This window comes from Pempheris klunzingeri, chromosome 8 (assembly GCF_042242105.1).
Source record: "Pempheris klunzingeri isolate RE-2024b chromosome 8, fPemKlu1.hap1, whole genome shotgun sequence".
NCBI lineage: Eukaryota > Metazoa > Chordata > Actinopteri > Acropomatiformes > Pempheridae > Pempheris > Pempheris klunzingeri.
In genome coordinates, this window is record NC_092019.1 from 12,673,537 (window position 1) to 12,688,724 (window position 15,188).

At 40.8% G+C, this 15,188-nt stretch overlaps 3 protein-coding genes across 6 annotated transcripts in view; all 3 read right to left on the reverse strand.

The window, feature by feature from the left end:
- The window catches only part of serinc2l (serine incorporator 2, like), a 126,649-nt gene that overhangs the window by 65,103 nt on the left and 46,358 nt on the right, over positions 1–15,188 (reverse strand). The gene's annotated exons all lie outside the window — the stretch shown is intronic.
- LOC139205335 (endothelin-2) lies at positions 4,980–8,122 on the reverse strand. The gene is made up of 5 exons (XM_070835511.1): positions 7,867–8,122; positions 6,750–6,906; positions 6,355–6,468; positions 5,758–5,820; positions 4,980–5,660 (listed from the first exon to the last, which is right to left on the reverse strand). Exons 1-5 carry the CDS (start codon positions 7,922–7,924, stop codon positions 5,570–5,572), a joined length of 483 nt encoding a protein of 160 aa, XP_070691612.1. The 5' UTR covers positions 7,925–8,122; the 3' UTR covers positions 4,980–5,569.
- LOC139204972 (transcription factor HIVEP3) overlaps positions 12,563–15,188 on the reverse strand; it is a 38,368-nt gene continuing 35,742 nt past the window's right edge. For 3 of the 4 annotated variants that reach the window (XM_070835019.1, XM_070835020.1, XM_070835021.1), the window contains 3 exons: positions 15,062–15,163; positions 13,614–14,275; positions 12,563–13,432 (listed from right to left, as the gene is read on the reverse strand). In XM_070835019.1, coding sequence (XP_070691120.1) covers positions 12,776–13,432; positions 13,614–14,275; positions 15,062–15,163 — 1,421 coding nt within the window. In that variant the 3' untranslated portion in view covers positions 12,563–12,775. The remainder of the gene's footprint in view (positions 13,433–13,613; positions 14,276–15,061; positions 15,164–15,188) is intronic. The other variant, XM_070835022.1, reaches the window with a different exon arrangement.

Consider the following 15,188-nt stretch of genomic DNA (forward strand, 5'->3'; position numbering starts at 1 on the left):
TTGGTACTTGCCATGATATCGTGGCAATCATTGACTTTTGGAGCTTGTTTTATGATTTGTCTTTTTTTTTTATTATGAAAACAACATGACAACATTTGTGCTATGCCAATTGGCAATTTCATTTATATAGCAGATCTCATTGCATGCAAACTCAAAGTGCTTTACATTAAAAAGCAAACATGGAAAGTTTTGAGTTTGATGTTAAATGTGGATATAGTTGTGATGGACCTCAGGTCATCAGGGAGCTTGAACAGGACCACAGTAACTGAGGACGTCCTCCCCAGGCCTGGACCTAATTCTGGGTACAGCTAGAGGCTAGAAGACCTCTGCCTGACCTGAGGGGCCTGATCAGGTAGTAATCTGTGATATGACAGTTGACCATGTCCAACAGGTTAATGGATGAATTCATTCCGTCCCATTCAGTCTGAAGAGATAAAATGCACTGAAGTGATAACTGAGATCAGCAGTTGCTGAGTTTGAAATGTTTAGAATGAGTGATCCATTGAAATGATCCTGCATATATACAGTATCTGCAGGTAACATTCATGTTTTATATATCCTATATCAATATTATGGCTCGATAACATATTATTATCTGTAATTCACTATATATGTTTAAATCATTGTTAGTAGTAAATATAATATTGTATTTATACAGTATGGACTATTCATTTCAGTTCAGTTTATTTAAGGTGACTTGGAATGGTACCAAAAAACACATACAATACAGTACAACACAGTTTCTGCCAATTAGATAAGCTGTTAAAATGTAATATTTTTATGAATGCATATACGGTTTGTAATAGAATTTACCATAATAGAATATACCAAACATTTACAAAAATAAAGCTTATCCACAGTAAGATAACTAAGAAATTACTAATTTTCACGTTTGAATAATGGTAATGGTTTGCACTGTGAAAAATCTTTTTTCATATTGTTCCTCAAAGGCATTAATCAGCTAATGTTGTTGGTATCTCTGAGTAATATTGATACCAGTGATAAATGAACCACGAATGACTAATGTGTGTGACTATTGATAGCTCCTCAGTATTAGGGCTTATATTTGGGTCACTCCCTAAAAGTGAGCCTTTGCACTTTGCAGCACACTATGTCATTCCTTTCCTGCCAAGGCTGCAAAACAGCACGGTACCACACAGTGTTCCACAGTATGCATTGTTCCTGCATGGGTTAAGTTGTTCGGATGTTGACATGAACAGGACAAGCAGCTGTCTCAGAGAAACATGATCTTGTGCCCTGGTGGTTAAGAATCATTGCAATGCACAGTGGAGGGTAAAACACACACTTGTTCTGCTGCAAGGGGTTTGTTTATGTTTTTGATTGCATGATCCGCTTGTCTTTGCATGATACAGAGCAGTCTTTTTAGAAAACACCCCCCACAGTAAACTTATAGTAACAGTTATGTATAGGTTGTGTGTGTGTGTGTGTGTGTGTGAGGAGGTGGCTGAGACGCTGTGCTGTTGCTTCACTGGACATTCTTGGGGAACAGCTGTGGAATATGTGACCACTGCCTGCATCAGGATCATTAAACAGCAGATTTCACACTCTGTTTCTCATTTGCTCAGTCGCTGATGAATGAATGAATGAATGAATGAACGAATGAAGCTTTGTGGATACCAAATAACTTCAACAACAACTTCATTGTAAGAAACAGTCATAAATGCTGAGGAAGGTGACCAGCCACATTATTTATGATCTTAAAGTAAATATCTGTAAGAGTTAACATCAGGTGAGCATCATTTTCATGATTTATTGCTCAGTACTTTCACTCAGGTCATTCAGTGGAAAACAGGAACGATACAGAGGGCTATTGTAAGAGTGGGAACACGCTGTTACTGATCATGATCAATGCCAGTTGGCTGTGACACAAGAAAATGCCTTTGGAGTAAATAAGACCACACTAAAGCATTTAAAGAATGTTTACTGAGTGTGCTGAATCAGTATGGGTTGTATCTAAGGTGTTGTGAGCGTTTGAAGCTAAACATACCACCGGGGTCAGTGCCTTATATGAGTCATTGAGAGGATTCAGTGCCATTCAACTGCATCACACTTACAATGTGAATAAATGAGATTATGCATACCAAAACATAAGAGCATTACTCGGCCACACTCCACTGGGATTTTGGGTAGCAGATGCCAATTAGACCGCGGAGACTTCCCCTCAATTAAAAATATACATGTAGGCAGGAAATATCTAAGTCACCAGATGTTGCTGATCTTAGACCTGAGACAGTTTTAAATGCATGAACTCCCAACCGCAATGTATACAAATCTGTCCGTTACATAACTGAGTGCCGCCAGGTGGAGCATTTAAGTGTTAATATTAGGAACCACATGACTGATACTGGAAGTGGAGAACATATAACCAAACCTCAGAGAGTACATACCTTCACCTGGTACATGTGGTTCCTGCAGTGGAGACATGCTCTGTGTCCTCGGCATGTTATCTAATACATTTGAATTGACTTAATATTTCTTCAAGAATGGTATGTAATGATATCAACATCTCATGATAGGATTAAGAGAGCAGACAGACGGGAGAGTCAGCTGTGAAAAAATATGTCTTTGGATATCAGTTTAAGTAACTGATTATTCATCTGCAGTAGACACATATAGGTGCTTAATGTAAAGTGTGTTTCTTTTGCTTTTGTAGCAACTCTCATGAGAATTAAAATGAAAACAAACAAAAAACAATGACTTTTCGGTCATCCTGAGCAGCTATTATCTTATGAAACTTAAGATGTATAAAGGAGCTTTCATATTTTTAATAAATGTCTAATATTTACAGCTTCAGATGTGCATTATTATATGTTAAGGTATGCAGTAAATTGATATTATTTTAGATGGGTGGATCAGGGTGAGAACCTCTTTAAAATGTCCTAAAGATGGTGGACTTACAAAGGTTTTATAAACTCAACAACACGCCTCAACATTTCTGCCTCCATCAGGGCGTCATGATGTAAGCATGAGGACAACAGCAAAATGATCGTGTATGTTGCTCGTTTCTTTTTTGTTTTGTTTTTATGTATTTAAATATTGCTTTTTATGATCATTTTTATTATTTTATTTGTACTCATTTACTTTTGCATTCTTTTATTGTCTTTTATCTCTTCTACCATCTGCGTCTTTCTCCTCCTGCCGTCTATACTGTTTTTTTTTTTCTTTTTTCTTTGCTTTTTAACTTTATCTTAATCCTTGCTTTTTGTTTTGTTTAGAAACAAAGAGACAAGCTGGTGTGATTGACTTTTTTCGCTGGAATAGCTACTAAGCAGTGAGTCAGTCGACTGACGAGAAAAGGTTATAGTCGAAGCTTTGCTGTAAACTGGTGATTTTTGATGTGGGTGTGGTGGCGGCAGTGAAGTGGTTCACCAGAGTCTCTCCTGCTCCAGCACCATGGACAGAGTTCTGCCTCTGAGGCAGCCTGTGATCTCTCAAAACTCGGCTGACACAGTTCCATTTTCTTATTGCCTTACATCAGTTAATCATTAATAAGAATGTTTGTGTTTTTCATTTAATCTTTATTTCTTTACAGTCTGTCAATCCCTTAAATTGAAATTACTCATCATATGATCCGCCCGAGTAACCACATATGATTTCCGGTGATTGACCTGAAACTAGCCTGTGGCCTCCTGCCATTTCTCCTCTCTCTTTTCTGGACCAACTTGAGTGTTGAATATGTTTCCTGTTTTGCTGTGTAGGACACAGACGACCATGCAAAACCCAGTAGTAAAGAAGAGTAAAGAGTAAAGGAGAATGAAACAGATAGTGTACAAGTGATGTTGAGCATGTTTTTTGTGACTGTTCTGAAATACATGGACATTATGCCAAAGCAGGGCTTCACAGAACCACCCTCAAACTTCTGAAATAACCAACTACATTATTAAAAAGATAAAAGATTATAAAAGTAAAGGAAAGGCAAGGAGACAACTGTGCTTATTCAATTTCTTGTTTTCTACATATGCAGCTACAGCCAGCAGCTGTTAGCTTAGTTTAAAATGACAACTGGGAACAGGCTGTTGAACATTGGCTAATCAACCACAAGACCCTGATTTTGCACACATTTATCAGTTTAAACAAATGTGTAAATGCGAGATGTCACAGCTGACTGAAGTATGAACACTTTGTAACGATTCTGCTGTGGATGTAGGCGGCCTGTCTGCAATAGCAGCTGAAGCCAGGCGGTGGTTTTGCTCAGGCTTGTCTCAAAAAGATGGCTGCAGGGGGTCTCTCCAGAAAAAGCCAAAGCAGAAGTATGACAGGAATGACATGAAATGCAATGAAGCAGGAAAATCTATTCCTGGAATTAGAGCCTCATTAACATTTGAGTCTTATCATTCTTCAGTGTTATTTGATCAAAAAGCAAAAGCAGGTCAGGTCGCTTCATCATCGTCATCGTCTCTCGCAGATTGTTTTCTTCTGCTCCAGCTCTTGTCTGCCTCCTTGCATGTTCAGGTGTGCGTGGATGGTATGTACAGTACAAGCAATCAGAAGGGAACATGGGGTGACGAGACGTTTTGTACCTCTCTCTCACCCCCTTAGCACAGTTACAAAACGCTGCATTCTTTCCACAGATCCTTATGATAACACAGGCTTTGCTGCCTTTGAATAGCAAGTAAACTTATTATTGATGTGAGCCTTGAATTCCTGGACCATTCATCCATCACAGGCCCCCTTTTGAACTCAGAAATATGTTTGCTTGTCACACAATTGAATCACACATGGCGCCTAAAAGGATTTATTTTCCCTTAAATTATTCTTCATGTGTAGTTTGTCTACAGTAATCACTTTATTTACACAGTGCGCTTTTCTAAGGAAAGCAGAGAAGGCCATAAATGAGAAAATAAAGAGATTAAAAAAAAGATGAGGGTCAATTTATTTTTTTTAGTCTCAGCTTATTTTCCTAGTTAAAGAATTTGACAGATAGATAAAGAATGATTCAATTCAAATGCATCTGCTTTACACTTTTGCACACAGTAACCCTTCATACAGAAACATAACTTTCAATATTGTACATAACTTTTTTCTACATATATATACACGTATAATATTCTACATATCCAGGTCACTCATAACAAAAGTCATTTTATAAGTTGTAAAACAATAAATCTACTGATGAAATAAATGCATTTTACAAAAGAATGAGTAAAACCATGTCACGAATGTGAGGAATTCATGTACATGTATGCACGGTGTGCGTGTCCCTTTTCCTCTGTCCTTCCATGTTGGTTGGTAGCCTGGCCTGTCTGCACAGTGACACAGAGACAGCTTCTCCAACTCTTATCAGACTGCCGAGGTCAAACATGACCACAGGCACTGTATTCTCCTGTGCTGATAACAGCTCCTCTCAATGCTGATCCTGCACATCTGTTTCTACGATGCGTTTGCGGAACATTTTCCAACTTCTTTTATACAAACAGACATCTTTGTGGCGCTTCGGGCCTTCCTGCGTCGAACACATCTTTCAGCAGCCCTTTGTTTCCCCCCTCTCTATCAAAGGAGAGTCATTTGTTCAGGTGCTCGCTGCTCTCTTTCTCTCACTCTTGCTGCCTCAACGGCCACATTGTTTGGCGAGCGCTCCTCCTCTGAGCCTCAGAGGGCTTGTTTGAAGCAGAGCTCTCTTGGACCTGCTGGGTGCAGCTCTGAGGGACAAAAAGTCAGTCACATGATTAAAAATAAGATCAAAATGTTTTGTGAAGCTGTGAGTTTTTGTGGGTAATCTTGGCACTGAAAGCTCACCTCAGGATGCTACGTATGTTGAGTTGACGTATTTTCACTGATCTCTTAAGGGTGATCTCAGGGCTGCACACAAGAAAACAATATAGTGACCAAAAATGTCCGGGTACCTCTAAAATACAACTTACCCTGAGATTGTTGTTTGTCACTTTAAATGTTTTATTGATATTGCTGTAGTTAGAGTTAAAACACCTCACTTGAATAAAGGCATACAACATGATTTATGTGTTTATTTCAGTAGCTCGAAAAAGTCTTATCTTTACAAGCTCACTAAAAGTTTTACGTTACAAGAAATCAGTATCCGGTGTCCCTGCTCGGCCTTAAGAGCCAATCAAAAACAAGCCTGAGATTACTTTACTTCCTCAGGCCTCAGCTGTGTTTGGTGTTCCTAGTAGCAACATATTAAGGCTAATAATAGCATTGCAGTGTAATGAGATGTTCCTTCATACTGCGCCACTCCTTGTCCTTCACAAAGGGCAATAATACCTGCCATTACAAACTCAGCAACCTATGATGGAAACCTAAATCTGGGTTAACACGCAAACAGGGGCCTTTATCTGACATCTGACAGATGTACGAGCTGCTCGGGCAGCGGCTCACCTAGGCTGGCAGAAGTTGGTGCAGGTTTGATCATCAAGGTTGGCACAGGTGCAGCGGCTAGTGGACCTTCTGCGTCGGGACAGAGCGCTGCCTAGACCATAAACTGTTGTCTTACTGCAGAGAGAAAGAGATATAAAGATCAAGCAGACTTTCTGCAGACTTTGCTCTTTGGTACCTCACGTACCACTGTTTATCTAATTAAAGTGATAATGATAGCACATGTTTATTCTGCAGAGATTGGGCTCAAAGTGATAATGCGATGACTTTTGTGCTGCATTTTTAATCATCCTGACCAAGATGCTTTACATAAAACAAGTCAGTACACAGAAGAGCATGCTGCATGTGTGTGTCTAAACATGCTAGTGTCCCTATGTGGTGTGTCTTCTCATGCTCACCTGGGTGTGTTGACCCAGATGATGTCCAGATGGCAGAAGTAGTGGCACTCAGAGTCCAACAGGCTGCTGCAGGCACAGCGCTTGGTTCTCACTCTCTGCGTCGGGACACAGTCACTGTCCGCCGCGTCCAGCTGTTTCATCACTGGAAGGCCTAAACCTAACCCGAGACCAAGAGTCACTCAGAAACACAGCAGGCTGAAGCCCTACCTCTGCCTTTATACTTTTCCACTTTTACTGTACAGATGGACGTGTTACATCATTAGTCTATTAGGCACAGAATTTGCAAGTGAGAACATGAAAGCACATCAACCATTGCTCACAAACTCCTCATCACTCTTGATCTTTTAAAGTAAGCAAACACTTTAAAGGATCGATTTTAAAGTGAATTATTACAGATTGGGAATGCATACATTCCTTAGTTTTTTTTCCATACATTTCCCAAACGCATCTATCATCTAATTGTCCTGTTTATATTTTTGGTATTGGGTATATTTTGGATTTGGACTTTATACCGCATGTTTGCCCTCTTTATATTTACACTCATCCAACTTGTGCTGCAACTGCTGCAGAAGAATAGGATGAAGATAGTTCTATCTAACTATCTCTCAACCTATCCATGCTGCAGGCAGTAAAAAAGGCTAAATCTGATAGGGTCACATCCGATAAAACGACTGCATGAAGTGAGGAAAAACTCTACCATGCTCCAGCTCTTTGTACTTGAAGTATTATAGGAATAAATTACAAATTTTATGTCAGCGTTTAGCAGCAGTAAACATGTCCTTGAGATAAAATGACCAGCTTTTGTGTGTAAACGGATCCTTTTATGTGTACTCTGTGTGTCTGGGCTTGCCAAAACATGTATGTGCACCAACATATTGTGATGTCCATTGCTACTTTGTGCACAAAGCCAGATTAAAGATTAAAGCCAGTGTATATACACTAAAAACTAAAAACCCATAGGTATAGCAACATGATTTTTGATATTCTCTCTTCTAGCATAATTGAGAAAGTTATTAGATTGATGTCAGGATGATAAAAATTATTCTAATGCCATGCACAAGAAGAGGAATATAAACTTGTTGTTTTTCATAATAAATCTTTAAGTAAATAGACTTACCATCCTGCATGGAAGCCCAAAGAGTGATAAGAAGAAGAACGCTGGTGTTAGTAGACATTGTAGATAGCAGATGGATGAAGCAGATGAAGAGAGACTATAATCCGCACAGTTACAGTTGTGTTTTTGATGTGCTGAGGTGTCTGAGCTCTGTCACTCTCTTATACTTCCCCTCTCCTCTTCCTCGCATGATGTCATGGTAAAAGCTCCACCCACGGCTGCTTGCCATGGAGCCACAGTGTACGGCCCTAGGGTGTTTGAACCTGTGACACATTCCAGGAATATTTAATGCTTTGTAGCCTTTCCATGACACCGCTGTCACCTGTGAGACGTCAAAGTCTGCAATTTGCCTCTGAATGAGTCTCTTTCCTCTAGTTATAATTGAGGTGTGAGGAGTGGAAGAGAGGCATGGAGGGAGACATGAGAGGGGTTAGATGGATTACCTAATACGCCACAGCAGAGACGTGGAGGTTGATAGATCCTGATATAAATATGCTCATAAAACATTGTGGATGGAGCCAGTGGCCAGTTTACCTATTGGAGCAAAAAATCAAATAAAATAAGATAAATTAAGATAAAATAAAATGAAATAAAGCGAAATAAACTAAAATTAAGGCTCATCAATCACTGATATCAAGACCCCGATAAGTAAATCACAAAACCAGAGGCTTTTCATTTCCTTTCCTTTACTTGTGAAGCTGTAAAGACTATTGATAATCTTGAAAGATTATCATGTGTATTGACATAATGTGGTTTTAAGTAAATTACATACAGCAATTCATAAATTCATTAGAAAATTTAGACTTTTTAATTTAGAATACTTAACGCGGCTATAATTGATAACTTTATGACAACGTTGTATCACATTAAAATGTGAAAACACTGTGACATAGTGATGAACCTACAAGAGAACTATCATCCAAATCTGTAACTCCCCTCAACTTTAAAGCGAGTATCAGGTCTTTGTTCAGCTGTCAGACCTGCAGCTTTTATTGCTTTTATTCTCTCTCAGTAGGCAGTTGTAGTAGTTGCAAAAAATCTCTAAAAACCCACCGTACACTACCTGCTCAGCACCAAACAGCAGACAGACACAGTTAGCAACTAGCTGGTAAACACAGGTGAGCATTTAACAGCTACAGAACCAAATATTTCCCTCTGGAGTTGGTGGAGACCAAAAGCAGAGCTAAAAGAGACCAGCATCTCCAGAAACGCAAATCCAAATGAATGGTAATACTGCTCTCTATCAGCTGGATGTGTAAATAAGCAACTACTAACAAAAAAAACAAACGTGCAAATAATTTCACAAAAATATAGTTTGGGATTTTGTGACTGGCTTGACTGCCAGTGTCACTGTCACCAGAGAAATTTCAGAGTTACATTTGAATGAAATGATGGCACAGATAAGCAGACTGCTCTCTCCTGCCTACAGGCAGTACTGCCTCTATGTTACACCCACATGGTGCCCAGTATGCGAGTCAGTCATGCCAGAGTCATGCAGATAGCCAAATGGTAGCCTTCACTCATGTAAATGTAGGAGATGCATGTTCAGATGTTCAGATTAGTGGTGTAGGTATTATCTTCACTGCTGTAATTTGCTAAAAGATGACAGATGACTGATCGGGATATGGATAAATTCATGTGAAAGTTTTGAAAAGATCAGGCTGACATTTTTGCCACTATAAGCTTGGATGATTTTTGTCCAAGGGAAAGCAGACAGCATATTTGGGAATAATATAGATTGAAAGATGAATGGATGGATGGATGTGTAATCACTTAACAGTCAGCTTTCTTTATTCAGTAATTATTACTACAAGGGCAGGCACAAATGCATTTTTCCCTATTCATTTGTCATAAAGCCTTCTGTGGCTGGTGTTTACTTAAAGGGGCTTATGATCGTCGTTCCACGAACCTGACACCTGAACATACAGAACAGCGGAGAGCAGGCAGTACTTTTCCTCTGTGCAGTGGACATGCCCAGCGCATACAAACACAATGAAAACATAGGAGGACAGACCACAGGACAGGCACTTAAATAATCTTAATCACATACAAGATTGTTGTGTGTAATACTTTCACTTCCACTGCCACAAATTCAGTCTTTTTCTACATCTTTCTGTAATCTTACCTTCATGTGCATGACTTCCGATGGGGAGGGACACAAAATGTTCCTCTCCCATGAAGATCTAAGGAATGTGTGACATGGTGATGAGGTTGCCACACTGCATCACGATAGCGTGGATTTTTCAACACATTCTTGCCCCACAGGTTATGAGTTCAGTTCCCTCAGGAGCACAGATGTGGCCCTCTCCACAGGCATCACATCACATTAAGCAGCCGGGTCTCTGAAAAATGGATAGCAAGTAGATATGATGCAAGTCAGAGAAAAAGCTACAGCGTCTCTTCTTATTCAGCCACGCCCCAGTACCTTTGCCAGCTTTCACCTTAGAAGCAGGTGTTTATTTTTAATTAGCAACCTCACCTCCTCAGTTCACTCCTTTGAGAATATAATCTCCCTCTGTGTCGTCAGCATATACAGGGGTTGAAAGAGGAAGAATGACCGTTTGCTTCAAAGTATTTTTGATACAGGTGTCTAAAAATACATGTGCCTTTCGGTTGCCTGTTTTGTAACACTTTCTGTGGAATGTCAAGTCACAGCAGCAAACATATTTTGCGCCCGAGTCAGCTTTATGTAATCCATGTCACGCTGTGCTTTTAAACATTGCTGTGCAAAACATCAGTGACAGTGAGTGAAAAAAACTGCTGGGACGGGAGTGATACACTTATAGGACTATTGATTTATAAACCTAGCGTTGCATATGGCAGAGTGTAGTGCTTTAAATAGTTATGAAAACTGATATGATAAGACAAAGAATGATGGAGGGTTAAATGCCTGAAAGTGATAAGTGTGTGTGTCTACATAATAAAAATGGGTGTTCACAGGAATTAACCCATATTTGACCCATGGCCAAGCCTTCAGAATTTATAGACATGTTATTTAAGTTCATGTTGGTTCAAAGTTGATAAGGTGAATTTCTGCTGAAAGGTGTGTCTCTCCTCTTGACCCCAATCAAAGCTAAAACCAAGTAAACTAGAATGCCAAATGACACCAAACATATCAGCTGCTTGGGTGAGGAAAATATTTTGATGGGTAGCTGAATGTTGGTGATTTAGTAGGGACATCTAGTGGTATGTCTCAATGCTGCCTGGTTGCTCCTAAAAGGGAGAAAAGCTTTGCAGTTTGATTGTTGTTGGCTTATGTTTGCTATTTAACCCTTGCTACAGACTGAAAAGAATAAATGTTAAATAAAAAAATTTAAAAAACGCAAACACAAAAAACATTTTGGAAATATTACAGATAAGACAGATTTACCTTTTTCACTAAAACTACAAGGGAAGAGGAAAATGTAACAATTCCCAAAGACAGAACACACTTGGAAATGGGTTGTAGCTACTAATCACAACATTATCACATGGGAGTGCAGAGTACAACCAAACATATCACAAACTACCACCAATGTAGAAGCCAGGACCACAAAATACCATAAGACCCATGATAAAGTACCACAAACCACCACATTCAACTAGTAGAGTAGTACAAAAAACCCCACAAAAAGTACCACGAAGAAATTATATGCTTTCTTGTTTTCTCCCAACAGAAGGTAACCACTTGTGATTCAATCAGTTGAACCCTGTTGGAAATGTTTTCTTTGTCCGCGTTCCAACTTCATCGATCTGCTGTGGAAAAAAACACAATCCAATGTGGTCGACAGAAGGAAATCATTGAACATGCATGGAACAACTTGTCCTAAAACTCCAACACTGCAATTAAAAACAATTGCAGCGCAAACTGTATTGCTGCAAAAGCACGATACTGTACTCATAGTGAAATGGAAGAAAGGCACAACCTCAAGGGAGTCTGGTGCATTTTTTATTTTCTTCAATGACTAGAAAGTTTGCTGTGTGTGAAATCTGCAGGGCACTTAATCCTCCGGTACCAGCCAAACTCAATCCCTCATCTTTGTCACCAATTCAAGTCACAAGAACATCATGAAAAAGACACATAGATGTAACAAATAACATCTTGTTTCAAATAAAAAAGTAAAAAAAAAACAACAAAGAACAAAAAGCAACCTTGAAATAATGATCATTGTCATCAAATAACAATAAATAAGGAGCGCTCTTCCCTGTACAGACATATATTCTATTCTAAAATCTTTTGTAATAAAAAATAGAACTTCAGTGCAATTCCTTTGACACATTTCTGCTGCTCCTTCAGTATTTCCACGATGGGACCCTCGGTTACCCTGGCATTAAAGCAACGGCTTTTAGAACAGAAAACACCAAATATCAACCCTCCTGAACACAAAAAAGCAGATATAAAGTTTCACAGCCTTCTCTTTGTCTATCTGAACTGTACATCTCAAAACACAAACCTGGACAGAAAAGGCACAAGTAACTACAATTTGAGTAATACTGGACAAAATTTGGACAAACAAAAATGGAATCATTTTTGATTAAAGATTTTGGTCATTTACAAATTTATTCATATTCCTTTTACATATATTTAAACTGACATTAAGATTACCAGTATCAATAGAGATACAGGGGGAATATATTTATATATATATATATATATATATATATATATATATATATATATATATATATATATGTATATATATATATGTATATATATATATGTATATATATATCATTTTTATATATAGATAGACATTATTTTTACAAAGAAAAAAGTGCATTTTTATAACAAACCTGAATATTGCCAAAGAACAAACACTTAAGTTAACAATAGTATTGAAAACTGTATAAAAACAAAGCAATAAAAAACAAGACTAGTGTAGCAACCAATAAAGCAAAATGGGATGCATGACGCATCAAGGTGTCAACACTATTAAGTGCTCTGGTCTGTTCTGGAGTCTCCTTTAGCTCCTCCCTCCACCCGATCGCCACCAGACGGCAGCTCCTCTCCCTCCGGCTGCTGTCCAATGACATGCGAGGCTACAGGGGCTGCTAGACTGAGGGGTGCTCTTGAGCGACTGTCTCTGACGCGATGTTCCGTGGTCCCAGTAGCAGGTCTGTGGGTGTGGGTGGAGCTATGTGAGCTGCCATATTGCTTTGAGTCTGTGGTCTCCAACTCCGGTTTGGAACACGTTAGTGCTGTGCTGAGAGAGCACCGCCCTGACTGGCTAGTTCCTGCTGCCTGGTACTCTGACCAGTGATCTCCAGGAGTCCTAAGCCCTTGAGTCCTGGGGGTCCCGCCCCAGTATGATTCAAACCTGGCCAACGATGGCCCCTCCATGGGGGGAGATGTCGGGGACGACGGGGTGGTAGGGTGGGACCTCGGCCTGGCCTGTACCATTTGAATCCCTCCAATTGGGATCATCAGATAGGGGACCTTGGCTTGTTGGGAGTGCATGGGAAGATGGCTGAAGATATTGTCTGCTGTTTGGTGGCCAGGATAACCTTCACAAGTGGAAAGACGAAAAGCAGGTGGAAACAAGCTGGCTTCTGGCAACATTGGCCCTCCTGTCGCTGTACTGCTTTTCTCCTGTAGGGGGAGCAAAGACCTCATCATTACATTTCATGGATGCGCTCTGTCAGTACACAGAGTACTGTACACTGAGATCTTCCTGGGAGGAAAATGCAGAGGAAATGTATTGTGTTTGCTGTCTACTTCTCACTTTTAATTTATGGCCACAGATCTATGCAAAATGACAAAACAGACTTACCAATTTGAAATGACTACCCTTCGTACCAGGGCTCTCCCATGGTAGGTATCCCGGGGTCCTGTGCTGTAACCCCAGCGGCGAGGGAGGGGTCCGAGCTTGTGATGACCGGTAGCAGCTGGGCAAAATGGGAAGAAGAGGTGAAAGGGGTCTGATGGGAGATGGCCCTCTCTCGGGGGAGGGTGAGACATGTCGGCTGGGCGAGGACAGCTCCGTCCTGGGGGAGAGGCTGTGAATGGGCGAGGACAGCTCAAGGCGGGGGGAGAGGCTGCGGCTGGGGGAGCAGCTCTCACTGCTGGGGGAGAAGGCTCTCGGCGATGCCTTCCAGCCCCGCCGGGAGAAAAGAGCTCTCCTGCTGCCAGGAGAGGCGGCTCGTCTGCTGGGCCAAACTCCCCTCGGGGGGGGCTCCTGACCGGGGCTGGGACTGAGGCCTGGGGGCTCGGACTCGGGAGTGCCCTGCTGAGAGTGCCTACTGCAGCTGGAATGCCCTCCTGTTGATGGGTGGGTGTCTGACGAACACGAGGATTGCGGGTCATCATGGGATGCGGACTCCTCTTCCTCATCGTCATCATCATCGTTGTCGTCATCATCCTCAGACTCCTCAACATCAGAAAACTGATGCTCCTCCTGTTCCTCTGAGCCGCACACACGTTCATCACTTCCTGCTGTTTGTGCAGACACGAAAAAAAGATCAGATCCTTTAAATCATATTGTTTTGCATCAATATTGCAAGGTTAAAATCTGCTGTCCTGCGTGTACAAAGTCGTGACAAAGATCCTCACACTAAGAGACACGCAAACACATTAACAGAACAATTTTCAGGAACTAGCACAAAGGGTTAGGACAGCATACTGTATCTTTCTGACAAACCTCACCCATCGCCCATCAAACCCGTATTATAAATAGACTGCGGATGAAAAGAACGGAATTTAATTGAATAGCACCATGCCTCTATTCACAAACTCAATCTCCACAGCCTTGTGAATGGAAAGACGGTTTAAATGGCGTGTCCTTGGCTGTGATGTGTGTAGTCTGTCGGCAAGAAACCGACAGCGAGGGGAGGGGTAGGAGAGGAAGGTTAGGGCGGAGATAGTAAGGTGGCTGATTTTGAGGCTCTCTTGTGGATTCAACTGGGGGTCAGACAAAAGTGTTGGTATGCGTACCGTCATATGCCAGCAACACATCCTTGAGAACGAGGTATGTTTGCCACATTGCCGTAACTACATCAGGAGACTGCGAAGTGCTCTGTATTCTTCATTCATTTATCTTCTACTTTTTCATATTTCTTATGCAAGGCCGATGGGAGCAGAATAGAACATGGGGGTTGCATAAGCTGTCAGTGCTGAGCAGCTACAATTCTTCACAGGCAGAAGTTCATCCAGCTGTGTACCAATATTTCTTTACCGTGGATGGGAAATATGTGAGATGCCTCCCCATCCCCTCTTAAGTACCTGTTTCCTCGCTCTCTGGCTCGTCCAGTGATGACTCAGATACTCCCATTGCCTGGCATTTTTTCCCATGAGCCTTTGACTTCATGTGTTTTGTAAGGTTCCCTATGAGGGAACAAGAAAAGCACAT

Coding starts and splice junctions, on each gene's coding strand:
- LOC139205335 (XM_070835511.1), bottom strand. CDS start 7,924: ATGTCTACTAACACCAGCGTTCTTCTTCTTATCACTCTTTGGGCTTCC. Junction 6,469..6,749: donor ATCTGGGTCAACACACCCAG/GTGAGCATGAGA, acceptor TTCTCTCTGCAG/TAAGACAACAGTTTATGGTC. Junction 5,821..6,354: donor ACCAACTTCTGCCAGCCTAG/GTGAGCCGCTGC, acceptor TCTTGTGTGCAG/CCCTGAGATCACCCTTAAGA.